At 45.7% G+C, this 14,435-nt stretch overlaps 1 protein-coding gene across 1 annotated transcript; it reads left to right on the top strand.

The window, feature by feature from the left end:
* The first annotated feature begins 261 nt into the window (after window positions 1-261).
* Window positions 262-14,145, top strand: LOC144724615 (cytochrome c oxidase subunit NDUFA4-like). Its single transcript, XM_078603889.1, has 4 exons — window positions 262-510; window positions 6,318-6,406; window positions 11,275-11,335; window positions 13,382-14,145. Exons 1-4 carry the CDS (start codon window positions 469-471, stop codon window positions 13,436-13,438), a joined length of 249 nt encoding a protein of 82 aa, XP_078460015.1. The 5' UTR covers window positions 262-468; the 3' UTR covers window positions 13,439-14,145.
* Window positions 14,146-14,435: the final 290 nt, after the last annotated feature.

Raw genomic sequence — 14,435 nt, forward strand, 5'->3', positions numbered from 1 at the left:
GGTGACCAGCCCCTCCCCACCCAGCCCCACCCCTCCCACCCCCACCCAGCCCCTCATCCCTCCCCACCCAGACCCTCCCCACCCTCCCCTCTCCACCCAGTCCCACCCATCCCATTTTTGGATGCACGACGGACGGACGGACACAACAATCCCCTGTGGGCTGGTGTAACCAGGAGGTTCCTACACGTATCAATATAATATTGGTGGCGAATTCCCTGCCACGTGTTAAACTGGTGGGCGTTGACGTGGGATGCCCCGCCTCCTCCGGCTCCTCCCCCTCGCCACGTGACGCTGCTCTGCGTTGGAATGAGAGTGGGTGACGCTGCATCCCCCTCCCCGCCCCAGAACCACCACCACCATCAGCAGCAGCAGAAGAGAGCAGCAGCAGTATCATCAGCATCATCATCAACAGCGGTCGTGTAGTGTCTTGAAGGAGAGAGGAAGACTCGATCCGCATCGGCCGCCGTCATGTTTCGTTTAATGTTCACGCAGGCCAAGAAACATCCAGCCGTGAGTAATGGGCGCACGCGGCTTGACACGGGACATTTGGGGGCACTTTGGAGGACAGACGACGGTCAAATGGTCATCGTCTGCTGCTGTTGTTGCTGCTGCTGTTGTTGTGGATGATGATGGCACGGCGTGCAATGCCGACGTAGATACGAGGTCCGAAAGCCACGGGACAGATGCGTTGACTGCGTTGCAGGCGGATGGAGAGAGTGGGGCACAGTCGATAGACATTCCAATAGACATTCTCGTATGTACGTAGAGATAGACGGGCAGATGGACAAGCAGGCGCACCAATACAGACATGATGCATAGACACACACATAGACAATACTCTACAGAGGACTAAGGCTTGCTTGCATACAGAGACGAGGCAGAACAGGCGTAACAATATGGTGACATACGACAAAGACACATTTAAACATACAAGGGCAAACGAAGACATATCCTTCGGGGAGACGACGAGACGGACAGACAGACATGCAGGCATACCAATGGATGTTAGATAGACATGTACAGATGAGGTTATTGGCGTATACCGAGTAGAACACATTGTACTGTAACGTCGCGACACATGCGTGGACACACAATGCAATGAAAAGCAGACACACACTCACACGAAGACACACGAAAACACACAAAGACACAAATCCACACCAAAGACACAAAGACACACACACAGACACACACAAAGACACACACACAAAGACACAGACACACACAAAGACACGCACACACACGCAAACACAAAGACACGGCAAACCACACACACACAAAGACACACACAAATACACACAAACACACACACAAAGACACAAACACACAAAGACACACACAGACACTAACACACAAAGACACACACACACAGACACACTAACACACAAAGACACGGCAAACCACACAAAGACAACGTCTGCGTCTAACGCTGGTTGTGCCTCTGGGTCCACACACGCAACTCTTGATATCGACTCACACTGGTTACAAAGACACACGTGTACAGACACACGGATATACAAAGACGCAGAAACAAAGACGCGTAGGCAAAGGCAGTCAGACAGGGACACATTTATACAGACGGGGTTAAAAAAAGGAGTTTAAAAATAAGCAATAATAGAATTAAAACCTCGGAATTATTCGCCCTTGTAAGGTCCGAGCCTGGGGCCTACTCAGAGGTCATTCAACTTCACGAGGGGGGAATTGGTGCGGTCGATCGCACGCATCGCGTCTCTCTCTCTCTGGCGATCGACTTGCCGCCGGTTTAATGTTCGATCAAATGTGTTGCTTCTTTAGTCGATGCAACGGTGATCATCGATAGCATCGATTCCGACGCTCCTGACCGCGTGTTTGATGTTGGAGCGCGCCTAAAGATGGGTGGGGCCTCTCCCTCCCCTCGTGTACACGTGCGTTGTCTTGAAATCCTCATCAACATAATCGATAATCGTTACGTCTTCATGATTCCTGGTTGACTTGATCTATATTTGAAACAAACAAGCCATTTGAGGGAGCGGTGTTTCGTACGCGTGTTACGTTAGTGGCACCTAGCCTGGCACCGGCCGATGCGCTTAAGGAGTCGTTTGTGAGCCGGTGCCAACATAATCGATATCTCAGAATAATTGGGGTTTCATTTCAGAGGCTGTATCAGGGAGGGTGTCGTTGATGAGGGGGAGAAGAGGAGAGGCCCCATTTTGCCTCGGCCATCAAATCCCCCGCAGTGCGCTGCTGCTGCTGAGCCTTGTGGCATTCACGTAGAGGAGGGCACTTTGTTCCAGGGAAGACGCCCTCTTGCGGATGTCCTTGGCACAGCAGCGATGTCTCTGTGTGTGTGCTCTTGATCGACGCGTAATGCTCGAAGGGCACCCGCCAGCGAATGAATGTTCGCGGGTGTTTCCGCCGTTCAAATCGGGAGTCAAAAGCCAATTGTTGGCCGGGAAATGTGAACCGGGTTTTTGCCGTTTGTGGGGTTTGTTTTGATGGGCGATGGCGTTTGTACATCTGGATTTGTCTGGTCCGTGATTTTTCTTATGTGTCTGGTCCTCTATCTTTATTGTGCTTAGTAGTAGTAGGGTTTTACCCTTTTATCTGGTACAAAACTGACACCTTTATACAAGGGATCATGTTTGCAATAACCACAACACAAGCAGTCAAAATGCAAACAAAAAGAAACAACTCTGATGATGATAATGATATGCACTGTCCTTGAAGTTGATTGGTCCACACCCGAGACAGCTTTTATTCGAGCTTAGTCTCCATTGGTGTTGGACCAGATGACGCTAAAAGGCTTGTTTACACGGGAACGCCTTGCTGTGTGTGAGTCTCATGGCCGTTTTCATGAGGATCCTGGCGAGTTTTTTTTTACAGGAGGGGGGTGATCATTTTGTATTCCAATAGATACATTTGCCGGTAATATTTTAAATTCGGCAAGTGTGGACCCGTGACGCGGCCACACAGCGAGTGGGACTACGCTGGAGAATGACTTTGGATGATCATTACTGTCCACTGTGGTGATGCAGGTGGCGCATACACATCTGTGGTCAATCGGGGCACCCGCACTATAAATCAAGGGCAGCCCGCTGGATTTGCCAACTGGAACAGAACGTTGCCCTGACTTAACTGAAACCACATTGTCGACATGTTTTACACCATCGTTCCGAACAATTAAGTGTACTTTGCAGATGTGCTCTGTGTGTACTCGGAACTGATATTGAAAGTTTAGTCTGCCGCCTGTCAAATTCTTCCAAAAACTACATAAAATTGCGCGATTGAATATCTCCAGATGAAAAAAATAATGGGTAAGGTTTGAACAGTGACGTAGTTAAATATGTTCATCATGGCTCAGTCCGCTGCTTGATGAATGCCTCCCCAAGTCGTCACAAACCCTCGTGGTCTCGTCGGCTGATTCCATCGCTCCATTTCTGCTTGTGCAAGTTCTGTCAGCTGTGACCTCTCTCCTTTGGCTGCCACTTTGTCTTTCATCTCAACTACCAGCCAGAACCCACTTTTTATCGATGTATCCTACCCAAGCCCACTTAAATTTCTTCAGTCAATAATATGATGCAAACTTTCGTTTATTTCTCCAATCCACGTGTTCTTCTTACTGTGTCTCTCGAGTGAAGTTTCCCAAATGCATGTTTCCAAATAGTTTTGTAAATCCAAACTGTTGCATGGTGGTCTTTGTTAATGATGAAGCCTTGAAGGAATGTCCAGCCTTGCTTCGCCCCAAAGCCCCTTTATGGTGTCGAATGGCCAGAACGTGCGTCAACACCCAAGGAAACGTAAACAGCTTGAAGTGCATTGTCAAATTCCAAGGTTACATTGCCTCTGTTTTTTTTGCCGGCTGTTCGGAAATCTGCCCTTATTTGTAAAAAGTAGTGCAGTGCCGTGCTTGGCGAGGCTTTTAGACATCATCGCCAACCTTTCCGTGGAACAGTTGCACGGCGATTGCTTTTTCAGTGATGTGTTAAATCGGAGCTAAATGTTGTTGACAACGTAGCGGAAGAACACTTTCATAATTTTAATAATGAAGCTGAGAGGATTCAAAATCAATCCGTATGATGTGACCGGGTAGCTCAGAAGCAAGAGCACTGAGCTCATAAAAATAATAAAATAATAATAATAGAAATAAAATAATAAATCACGACGTTTCGGAGGCAACACAAGTCTCCGTCATCAGGTGGGACCGTCACAGCTAGATTTACTGTATCAAGTGGTTAACGTTCTCAATCGTAATGATTGTTGCAAAACCGTGGTTGCTCATACAGATGGGCAAAATTACACCTGAGAATGTAGCTTCAGAGCTTAGCAGTTGGACCATGGCTGACGATGAATTTTAGTTAAGTTTCAAGGTAATAAAAAACGCTACTTTGGGATTTGTCATTGTAATAATGGCACAGTTGACATTGGTAATGGTTGGCATTTGAAAACATTTTTACCTTACCTTTTTTCTACAATTGATAAACAATCTTACTTTTGTCCTTCATTAACTTTGTAACCAAGTAAGAAACCATTCAGAAAAGATTATCTCGAGCAAGGGAGACAAGGTTAATATAAAAGTATGTACTGCAATAAGAACATTGGCAGTTACTCACATTGCAATGCAAGCTGCGTGCGTGTAGATGAAATGCGAACTCTAAAGGATGTATCGCTGATAACATTCGCCATTTGTTTTGTCTTTTTATGCTTCTGTGGGCTTTATCTCCGTTGTCTTGACATTGTGGTCTTAGGGCTGCAGCTGAAGACTTATGGCAGGAGTATTCCCCCCCCCCACCGCCTTTTGTCTACCCAGCAGTATAAATGGGTACAACCACAGCCAGTCGGTAAAGGCTGCCCTGATGAACTTGAATTTGACTGACTGCGCTATGAACCCTGTTTGACCCCGAGTTTGATTCCCGGCCATAGCAAACATCAGTGGCGAGTGATATCTACACTAGCCCTGGACCTTCCTGAACCAACCCGCACTGACCATCGTGAAGTGTGCTCAAGCAGCCCCCATGACTGATACTGTATGGCGAGGCCTTCATACAGAAGTTGATTGACAGGGCGCTTTGAATTGATTCTTCATTAGTAATTTAATTAACTTATTGTAACTACCAATGACAATGACTACGTTGCAAAGTGGGGCACAAGATAAAATGAGCAAACCAAAAGTCGATTACAGCAAGTTGAGCAAACACATGATTATTTCCACGTGATTATTGCAGTCACTAGAGGCATTACCATTCACCACAAACTTAAACAAATATATAAATAACATCTATTCCCAAATTGTGATGTGACCTTGAATCATGACAATTGGTTGAATCTCCAGGGCGTGTGAATCCTGGACTGTCAAATCCACGGGCTGTACATCTCTATAACCGTACCATGCGTTTAAAACACCCAATGGCTCAATAAACCGAGCCAGTAAAAGTGTAGCCAGCTTTGCACCGTTATTGTAGGTGAATGTTTGCATTTGTGCTTTCCCTGGGTGTGTAATGATTATCTGTTTACAATAAACTAAATGAGGGGCCGTTCAGAGGCGATTTGTAACATGGTTATGCTGGATAACCAGATTGCTTTACAGGGCAGCAGGCAATAATATCCTATTATGAGAGACGTATTGCCACAGTTTGACAGCTACAAGTGCCAGTTACGTTCAGGGTAATTCTGGCGAGAAGAGGGGACTGGCCTGTCATGGTTTTTGTCTCGGAACACAGTTATGGAAACAAAGGGACAAATAATCGAGATAACGCCTGTTTGTTTACAAAATGAAACGCATTTTAGCATCATAATACGTTGGCAGCGTTGCATAAGCATACTGACAAATTGCTCAATATACATGTTTCCTTTTGTGGCAGTGGTACTGGTGAATGTATGTTTCTCTTGGTTTACAGACTTTAGTGATGTGCTTTTAAAATTGTTGTCAGTTGTACTGTTCATAAAACACGAATCAATTCTCATGCAATGGTTTGCCGAACACCCACTTTGTGATTGCCGTTATTAATCGTCACGATTCTGAGGGGGGCAGGAGGGGGGAATGTTTCAAACTAAGGAATGTATTATTTGCCGTGTTTGGTCATGCTGGTTGTTTCACTGCACTACACTAGATGTGTCCGTGCATGTTACTGGTGAAGGTGGTGGGGGGGTGAGGAAGGTGGGGGGGTGTAGGATCAAGTCGGACTGATATCACTCGTCACCGATGTTAGCCGTGGCCGGGAATTAGACTTTGAACTCGGGTCGCTGGCGCTCATACATCAAGTGTGCTGACGACTCTGTCACACAAGACTGAACGGAGGGAACTTGTTGTCCCCCTGCCCGTGCATGTGTTATCTCTGCAGCTGATTCCGCTGTTCGGCTTCCTTGGCCTGGGCATGATGATGGCGGGCACGTACACCATGCGGCTGGCCCTGTTCAACCCCGACGTCAGGTTTGTGCTCAACGCACCAGCCACCACCAGCTTGCAACAGCTACCCATACACCACCACGCACCAGCCACCACCAGCTTGCAACAGCTACGCCAACGTCACGTGCCAGCCACCACCAACTTGAAACAGCTGCGCATGCATCACGCGCTAGCTACCACGAGGTTGAAACACAGCTGCATGCTAGGTTTAAGTTCGGTCTTCAGGGTTGGGGTATGTGTTGAGCGGCAGAGTTTCATAGTGGCTAAGACTTGTGCCGCACAGCAAGACGGACCTGTGTTCGATTCCTGACTTGGTTGCCTCTCTGTGTTGAGTTAGTATGGTCTCCCCCTGTTCTACATGGCTTTCATTCGGGTTCTGCGATTTCCTCCCATAGTTAAAACCATACACGTGCCTTAACCCTGAAGACCACGCTTGGTTTACGAGTGGCTTGGAAAAAAACCTACGCTGCTGTACATTTTCACAGTTCGATAAGGCATCGAATTTCATGATATGAAGTTCATCGCTATATCAGGACAGCACCCTCGATGGATTTTGCCGCATTGCCGTCCCCTGTCCACCGCATAACCCCATGCAGTTATAGACTCGGTCCGTTGCTTTTCAAAAGAAGTGATGGTGCTCGTGTGATGCAGGGACCTATTTTGCCGTAGGGTTGCTCTGATTGATGCTGGTACGGGGAGACCCGCAGCTCTAAGATGATAGCTGTGTGCAAGATAAGTTTGCTTTGAAACTGGTCTGTGTTATCGTAGGCAGACTGTTCAATATATCTGAGCACTTGACATCGTGTGCCCCTTGGGTAGTACAACATGTACCAGGGGGGGGGGGCCCTTTTGTCAGTCCACGACTGGATGAGGGCCTCCCCACGTTAGGCGGGTTTGTTCGGGGTTATTTTTAAATCCTTTATATTAAGTTCACTTGCTTGCACGCTTACGACCGTGCAAATCTTTCGGTCGTTTTTTAACCTACTTCCCGTGATCCAATCGAGCTGACATTTTGCACACAGACTCATTGTGCGTGACAATTTTTTTTTCTCCAAAATTTTCCACTTTTTAGGAAAAAAAAATTTTCACTAACACAATCATATATTGTTCCTAAACACAGAAATTATTCAAGAAAACAACAAAAATGTACAATATAAACAATCATACAAAAACTGAAAACCTTATAATCCTTATATACGACTTTACTCATATTTAATTTAAAATACCAATGTGATAAAAATGAAACTCTTACTCAAGAAAAACAGAAATGAATAATAAAATAAAACCGATGCCACGCATATAAAGGATTTATAGTGAAAAACTTTGTTTTTACGGGTTAATTTTTTTACAAACGTCAAGATGCCATGGACAAAGCCGGTGATGCCACTCTTTGACAACATTTCACACCACATTGGTCAGTGCTGGTTGTTGGGAGGTGGGGAGTGTGAATATGGGGTAACATAGTACAGTATAAGCATGGATTTTGCTACACTGCCCAATGCTGACTACAATATAGCCTCACAAGCTCCAAAGCAATCTCTCTTTTTTCATACGCCATTTGAAAACCACTTGCAATGTATTATGATCGTACACCCGAGTTCGGTCAGCCATTTGATGGGATCACGAGTTGCTTGCTGTGTAGCATCCCTGCCTCCTGTGGAAGCGTATGATGGGCAGTGGGGTCCACTATTTGATGGAACAGATGGACAATTCACCACATTCGCAAAAGGGAGGACGACTCTTTAAATTTTCCGCGTTGAAGGATCTAGCCACATGCTGCCGCATGTTGTTTGGGATCCGATTTAAGTGCGGGCCCATTGTCCTATTGAAAGTGTCGCCAACCTGTTTGTGCATTTTAACACGTTAACTTTTGTGACCAATATCCATAATACAGGTTATATTTTTTTTGGGTTAGATCGCGTAAATATATAAATGTGTCGTTAAACCCGCCACCACCCGACGCAGCCAATTAGTAAGGTTTGTCACGTAAACAGAGCGTGCCAATTCGTTACTAGTACAGCACCAACCGGTGTGTTGGAGAGCCAAGCCACAAAATTTGCAATTGGAGTACGACGTTTCACCAGTAATTACAACTAGCTTCATCATGCGGCAACCAGATGTTTGTGCATGTTGGTCACACCATCAAGATCTAAAGGAACCCCCATGCCCAAGGCTAAAATTCAGGAAACCGTTCTGGATACACGCCTCTGCTCTAGCAGCCGAAAATTAAAGACATCGCCACTCGGTGGTCTGAATCGTGGACGGCTATGGACGTGGCAAACAAAAACATCATTCAAGATCCGACGGTGGAAGTACCGGGATTCTCTCTTCCACGACAACTATGGACCACGCTGAACTGCGCTCGAACACGACACGGCAGATGCGCGTACACGTTACATAAATGGAAGATCAAAGAATCGCCCGACTGCGACTGTGGAGAAGTCCAAACCATCAAGCACATCACCGATGAATGCTCCATCCATGCACATCCTGGCGGTATTGCTGAAATCCACACTGCGTCAACCACATCATTGGACTGGATGAGGAACCGTTGCGTTCATTTATGAGGATTATTAAGAACAGGACCCTGCGGGGTGGGCTGGTAGGAACGAATAACCAAAGAATATAAACATAATTTATTATTACACTTGTTTAGCCAGGAAAGCCCCACTGAGTCAAAAGGTTTTTATAGGGTCCTGCCAAGTGTTTGCAGTAGGGGGCGATGTTGCTACACCTAATCGGACCATACGAAGGGAGAGATTGAGGCCTAGTTCTAGGCTTTAGGCCTATCTGTAGGCTTTAGGGCGCTGCGAGTTAATTTTTAATTTAAATGTTTTAATTATTTATGTAAAAGCTTTAAATTTAAATGTTTCTATTTAAAAACATGAGGGAATGTAACATTGTTAAACATTAACTCCCTTTCACACACGCGGGGGTACGATACGAAGGGAGAGTTTCAGGCCTAGTCCTAGGCTTTAGGCCTAGCTGTAGGCTTTAGGCCGCCGTGAGTTAATTTTTAATTGAAATGTTTTCATTATTAATGTAAAAGCTTTACATTTAAATGTTTCTATTTAAAAACATGAGGGAATGTAACATTGTTAAACATTAACTCCCTTTCACACACGCGGGGGTACGATACGAAGGGAGAGTTTCAGGCCTAGTCCTAGGCTTTAGGCCTAGCTGTAGGCTTTAGGGCGCTGTGAGTTTTTTTATTTAATTTCAAAGTTTTAATTAAAAGCTATCTCAGGGAATTATAAGGGAATGTTACACGTGTTTAGCCAGGAAAGCCTAATTAATTTAAATGTTTTAATTAAAAGCTATCTGAGGGAATTATAAGGGAATGTTACACTTGTTTAGCCAGGAAAGCGTCACTGAGTCTAAAGGTTTTTGTAGGGTCATGCCAAGTGTTTGCAGTAGGGGGCGATGTTGCTACACGGACGGACGGACGGTCGGACGGACGGACAAAATAATCTATTGGTGGCTGGTCCACTTCGTTCCTACCAGTAAAAAAGAATAAACTTGCTTTTCACAATGCCTTGCGAAATGAGAAGAAAACCGATCAACTATCCAGGGGGTCAACCCTGCTTGGCTTAAGAGGTCTGACGGCATCGGGCGTTTTGATTTTTGGTCATGGGGTGTTGGGAGGAGAATTACGACCGGAGGAATTCGGTAGGTGATGTGTTTCTTTGGAGATGCATTGCAAGTGTGGGCCATTTGCATCTTAGGAATCCTGCTTAAGGACAAACCGGTTCCCAGTGGACAGCCCTGATCTGGTTGAATCTTGTTTACCATTGTTTGTATTTGCTGGGCAAAAATGGTAAAGAAAAGAAAAATGCAATGGGTGCTTAATGCGGCTAATTCACTCATGCTTCACATTTGGTGTAAATGGCAGCGTTATTGCGCAGTCCTTCACCGGCACCTCGTAATTAACCTTATGGAAAGGTTATTGCTGTTCCCAAAATGTAATTGGTATATTGGCTAATTCTGAAAAATGAGCTGAACAGCTGTTATGCTGCTGCTGTTACACCAAAGTTATTTTTTTTCAACTAAAGTTCCATTTCCACTGATGCTTTAATCATTCTCAAATTTCATTGCAAATGAAATCATGCTGGAAAAAGAAGACAGTAGCGGCAGCAGCAGAAGAAGACTTAATGCAACTCCTGAGCCGGAACGCGATATGCGTTATCGACTGACATTTTACAGAGCTAACCCTTAAATCCTTATTGTAAACTAATCCGGGTACATTTGCCAGTTGCTCATATGCAATGTTTGGTAGGTTTCATGTTTCACAGCTTGACCCATTCATTAAGGTGTCTGGTGGTAGGTGACTGGGTGTCCAAGGTCAGAGCTCTAAGAAGGCACCGCTGAGTTCCTAAGTTCAGATCCAGCCGGCCGCATGTGATTAAAACCGGGTTCTCAGGTGTAGCAAGGTGATTGTCACACCAATCGCCCATAACTGCAAAAAAATCCATCAAGGTTGGTTCAATTAATTTGGATAAACACCAGCTATGATAAGTACAAATACAACTGCCTGTCTTGTAACGAACATTACTCTGTGGTTGGGCAGGTGTCCCCTGCTTTGTGAACCAGAGGTCACTTGAATGGATCTCAGAGGTAGCTCTGCAGTTTCCGCTTCTGCAGGCCGTTTTTAAACATGAATGGATCCACTGCTGTGTGAGAGATCCAAATAGTGACTTTGTCTCTTTCCATTGCATAATATTTTTGCTTAAGTTGTATGGCCTTTATTGCGTGCCTGCAACTGTTGTCTCGGAGGAAATTTGTGACCCATGTGTACAACTGAAACCGCTCGAGTTTGTAATCCGACTAAATTAAGCGCATGCGCGCTCAGTGCGTGTTGCGCTTGTGCTGATCACGCGCTTCTGTCCCCACAGCTGGGACCGCAAGAACAACCCCGAGCCCTGGAATAAACTGGGACCCACCGACCAGTACAAGGTGAGGCACGGCACACCATACCAGCCTACTGGCCAGCATGACCAGTGGCGTCATCATGCGTTCCTAGTTTCGCCTCCTTGTGGGGGCTCCTGTGATAGTGCGAGATGGGTATCGCGTGACATGTTTTGCAACGCTGTAGACTATTTCGGTGACCCGCACGCTCGATGCGACATTGTTGTTTGTGGGCGGGGGCTCACGGTTTATTGGCAACAAAATAAATCATCATGCATTCTAGATTTGAAGTTTTCGTGACTGCAAGGATCCATATTCTTGGTTATTTCGGTCAAGTCACGCAGGTAAATAAATAAATAAATCATCATGCGTCCATTCCATCGATGCAAAGACAGGAATCATGTGACCAGGGGCCCGTGTGATTTTGATGGAAACGCTCACCCAAATAACATCTGGCAACACAGCAGTATTTGCATAACATGCTGGTGAGGTCTTATAGGTTGAAGCAAGTCTAGATTTGTTCTTGTTTTAAACATGCTGTTGGATATAATTGGTCTGAAAGCCCGTACATACGTATTTTATGTGTTTGTGGCAAAGATGGAATGCAAGTCCGTTTTTAACGATGCCTGTGGTTTTTACAATTACCTACTATAATCGCCCAGAAATGTCTGTCCGCCCCGTGCGTGACGTCACTCCACATGAGGCCCACACCCCCTCATTAATATTCATGAATGGGTGTATTTTTACACTAACGCAGAGGAAGGTTGAGCTGAATTAAATAATTTTTTACGCAAAGTCGCTTCAAATATGACGTTTCTTTGCAGAAAGTGACGGTACAAAATTAATCTACGCAGCACAGTGCTACATCCGTGCGTGACGTCACTGCAAAGAGCCCCCCCCCCCCCCCCCCCCTTAATTAATATTCATGCCCGCGTGGAAATTCACACTGACGCACAAGAAGGTCGCTCACTCCACTTGCCGCACCCCTCCACAATAACCATGAGGGGGTGACGTCACTCCACATGCGGCAACTCCCCCTAATTAATAATCATGAGCGGGTGACGTCACTCCACATGGGGCAACTCCCCCTCATTAATAACCATGAGGGGGTGACGTCACTCCACTGGGGCAACTCCCCCTCATTAATAATCATGAGCAGGTGACGTCACTCCACATGGGGCAACTCCCCCTCATTAATAATCATGAGCAGGTGACGTCACTCCACATGGGGCAACTCCCCCTCATTAATAATCATGAGCAGGTGACGTCACTCCACATGGGGCAACTCCCCCTCATTAATAATCATGAGCAGGTGACGTCACTCCACATGGGGCAACTCCCCCTCATTAATAACCATGAGGGGGTGACGTCACTCCACTGGGGCAACTCCCCCTCATTAATAATCATGAGCAGGTGACGTCACTCCACATGGGGCAACTCCCCCTCATTAATAATCATGAGCAGGTGATGTCACTCCACATGGGGCAACTCCCCCTCATTAATAACCGTGAGGGGGTGACGTCACTCCACTGGGGCAACTCCCCCTCATTAATAATCATGAGCAGGTGATGTCATCCCACGTGGGGCAACTCCCCCTCATTAATAACCGTGAGGGGGTGACGTCACTCCACTGGGGCAACTCCCCCTAATTAATAATCATGAGCAGGTGACGTCATCCCACATGGGGCAACTCCCCCTCATTAATAATCATGAGCTGAACAATTTTTCTATTTTTCTAAATTTACTGCAATCTACACCCGTCCTTGGACGGGCAATAAAGCTGGTTTATGATAATAGTCCGTCTGCTTTCTCCATTAGCTTGCAGATTCCTACCCTACCCAACCTGCCCGACCTCCCTCCCTATCCCCTACAGCTGATAGATATTTGATCAAAATTAATTTGACCAAAACATTTGCTTATCTACTGAATGTTGCACAGGATATTGAACATCTCCCCGGGTCCAACATTAGTAAACTAACACAGCCTTCTCTCGCTGTAAATATAGTTTAAAACAAAACTAAGTGTTTTACCTTGCCGATTATAATTGTATTTAATGACGTTTTCTCGGCCCCCCCCCCTTCCTTGTTTCCCCAGTTTATGGCTGTCAACATCGACTACAGCAAGCTGAAGAAGGATCGCCCAGACTTCTAAAGCAATATCTGATACAGGCTCAGCACTTGGGGCATATAATTGGAATTTAGATGATTTGCGCTTTATTTAAGTATCCGGCTGTCATTCTCTCACACTCTTTGACTGCCACCTGACCACCAAATCTTTTGGGGTATATTTTATTATTTTATTTCAAATGATTTCAAGGGTGGGGTTTGGGGGTGTCAGTCGATTTAATCTTTCAAAGTTCGGTACAGAATTCAACTTGCACCTGGTGCACCTTTCTCTCTTGATTTCATTCATCACCACCGCTCTTTCTTCTCGCTTGATCTTGCTACATATTGCTCTAATCAATTCCCAATTTGAGCACCGTATCCTTATTCTTAAACTTGTTCCAAATTGTTGGAAGGAAGCAAAATCCGCACAAATCCCTTCCTTATGTTGAAAAAGCCCAGTGTTGTTTTACAAATGTTTCTGAAACGTTTGGAGGAAGCAGACCCGCACAGTTGTATTGCTTTGAACGTTGCCATCGAAGGGCACCAGATTTTGTTTGTTTTTTTCCCTTTCCCCGCTGTAGATTTTAAAGGCTGTGGAGTACACTTGAGTTATTGCTACGGCCCAGTGCTCAGCTTGATTTGTGAGCTGTACTGTTTGCCCCATGGCCTCTTGAAACCATGTTTGGGCTCCTAAAGCATTTCAGCTGTATGCTAACCTTGATGCCCTAATAATAAACGCCTGTTTAACTGGAACATATTTCTTGCAGAGCCTGATTTCTTGGAGTGCAGCGGTGGCAGGATGTTAACTACCCTCGCCTGGTATGCAGGAGGTCGTGCGCTCAATCCCAACCCTGACACCTGCATATTTCAAGATTTTGCATATTTCCCCCCGTGGTTGCATGGATTTTTTCCGGATCCTTCAGTTTCACCCTCCACGTTTAGAAATGTGCTTTTGGAGTTTTTGGCTGCTCTAAATTTCCACACGGTAAGCCCCTTTGTTGAGTTATAATTTGAGGCCAGGGCGCAGTGGGCCTTACCTGGTA

The sequence above is a fragment of the Lampetra planeri genome, chromosome 21, assembly GCF_965212315.1.
Source record: "Lampetra planeri chromosome 21, kcLamPlan1.2.h2, whole genome shotgun sequence".
NCBI lineage: Eukaryota > Metazoa > Chordata > Hyperoartia > Petromyzontiformes > Petromyzontidae > Lampetra > Lampetra planeri.

Coding starts and splice junctions, on each gene's coding strand:
- LOC144724615 (XM_078603889.1), top strand. CDS start 469: ATGTTTCGTTTAATGTTCACGCAGGCCAAGAAACATCCAGCC. Junction 6,407..11,274: donor CTGTTCAACCCCGACGTCAG/GTTTGTGCTCAA, acceptor CTGTCCCCACAG/CTGGGACCGCAAGAACAACC. Junction 11,336..13,381: donor GACCCACCGACCAGTACAAG/GTGAGGCACGGC, acceptor TTGTTTCCCCAG/TTTATGGCTGTCAACATCGA.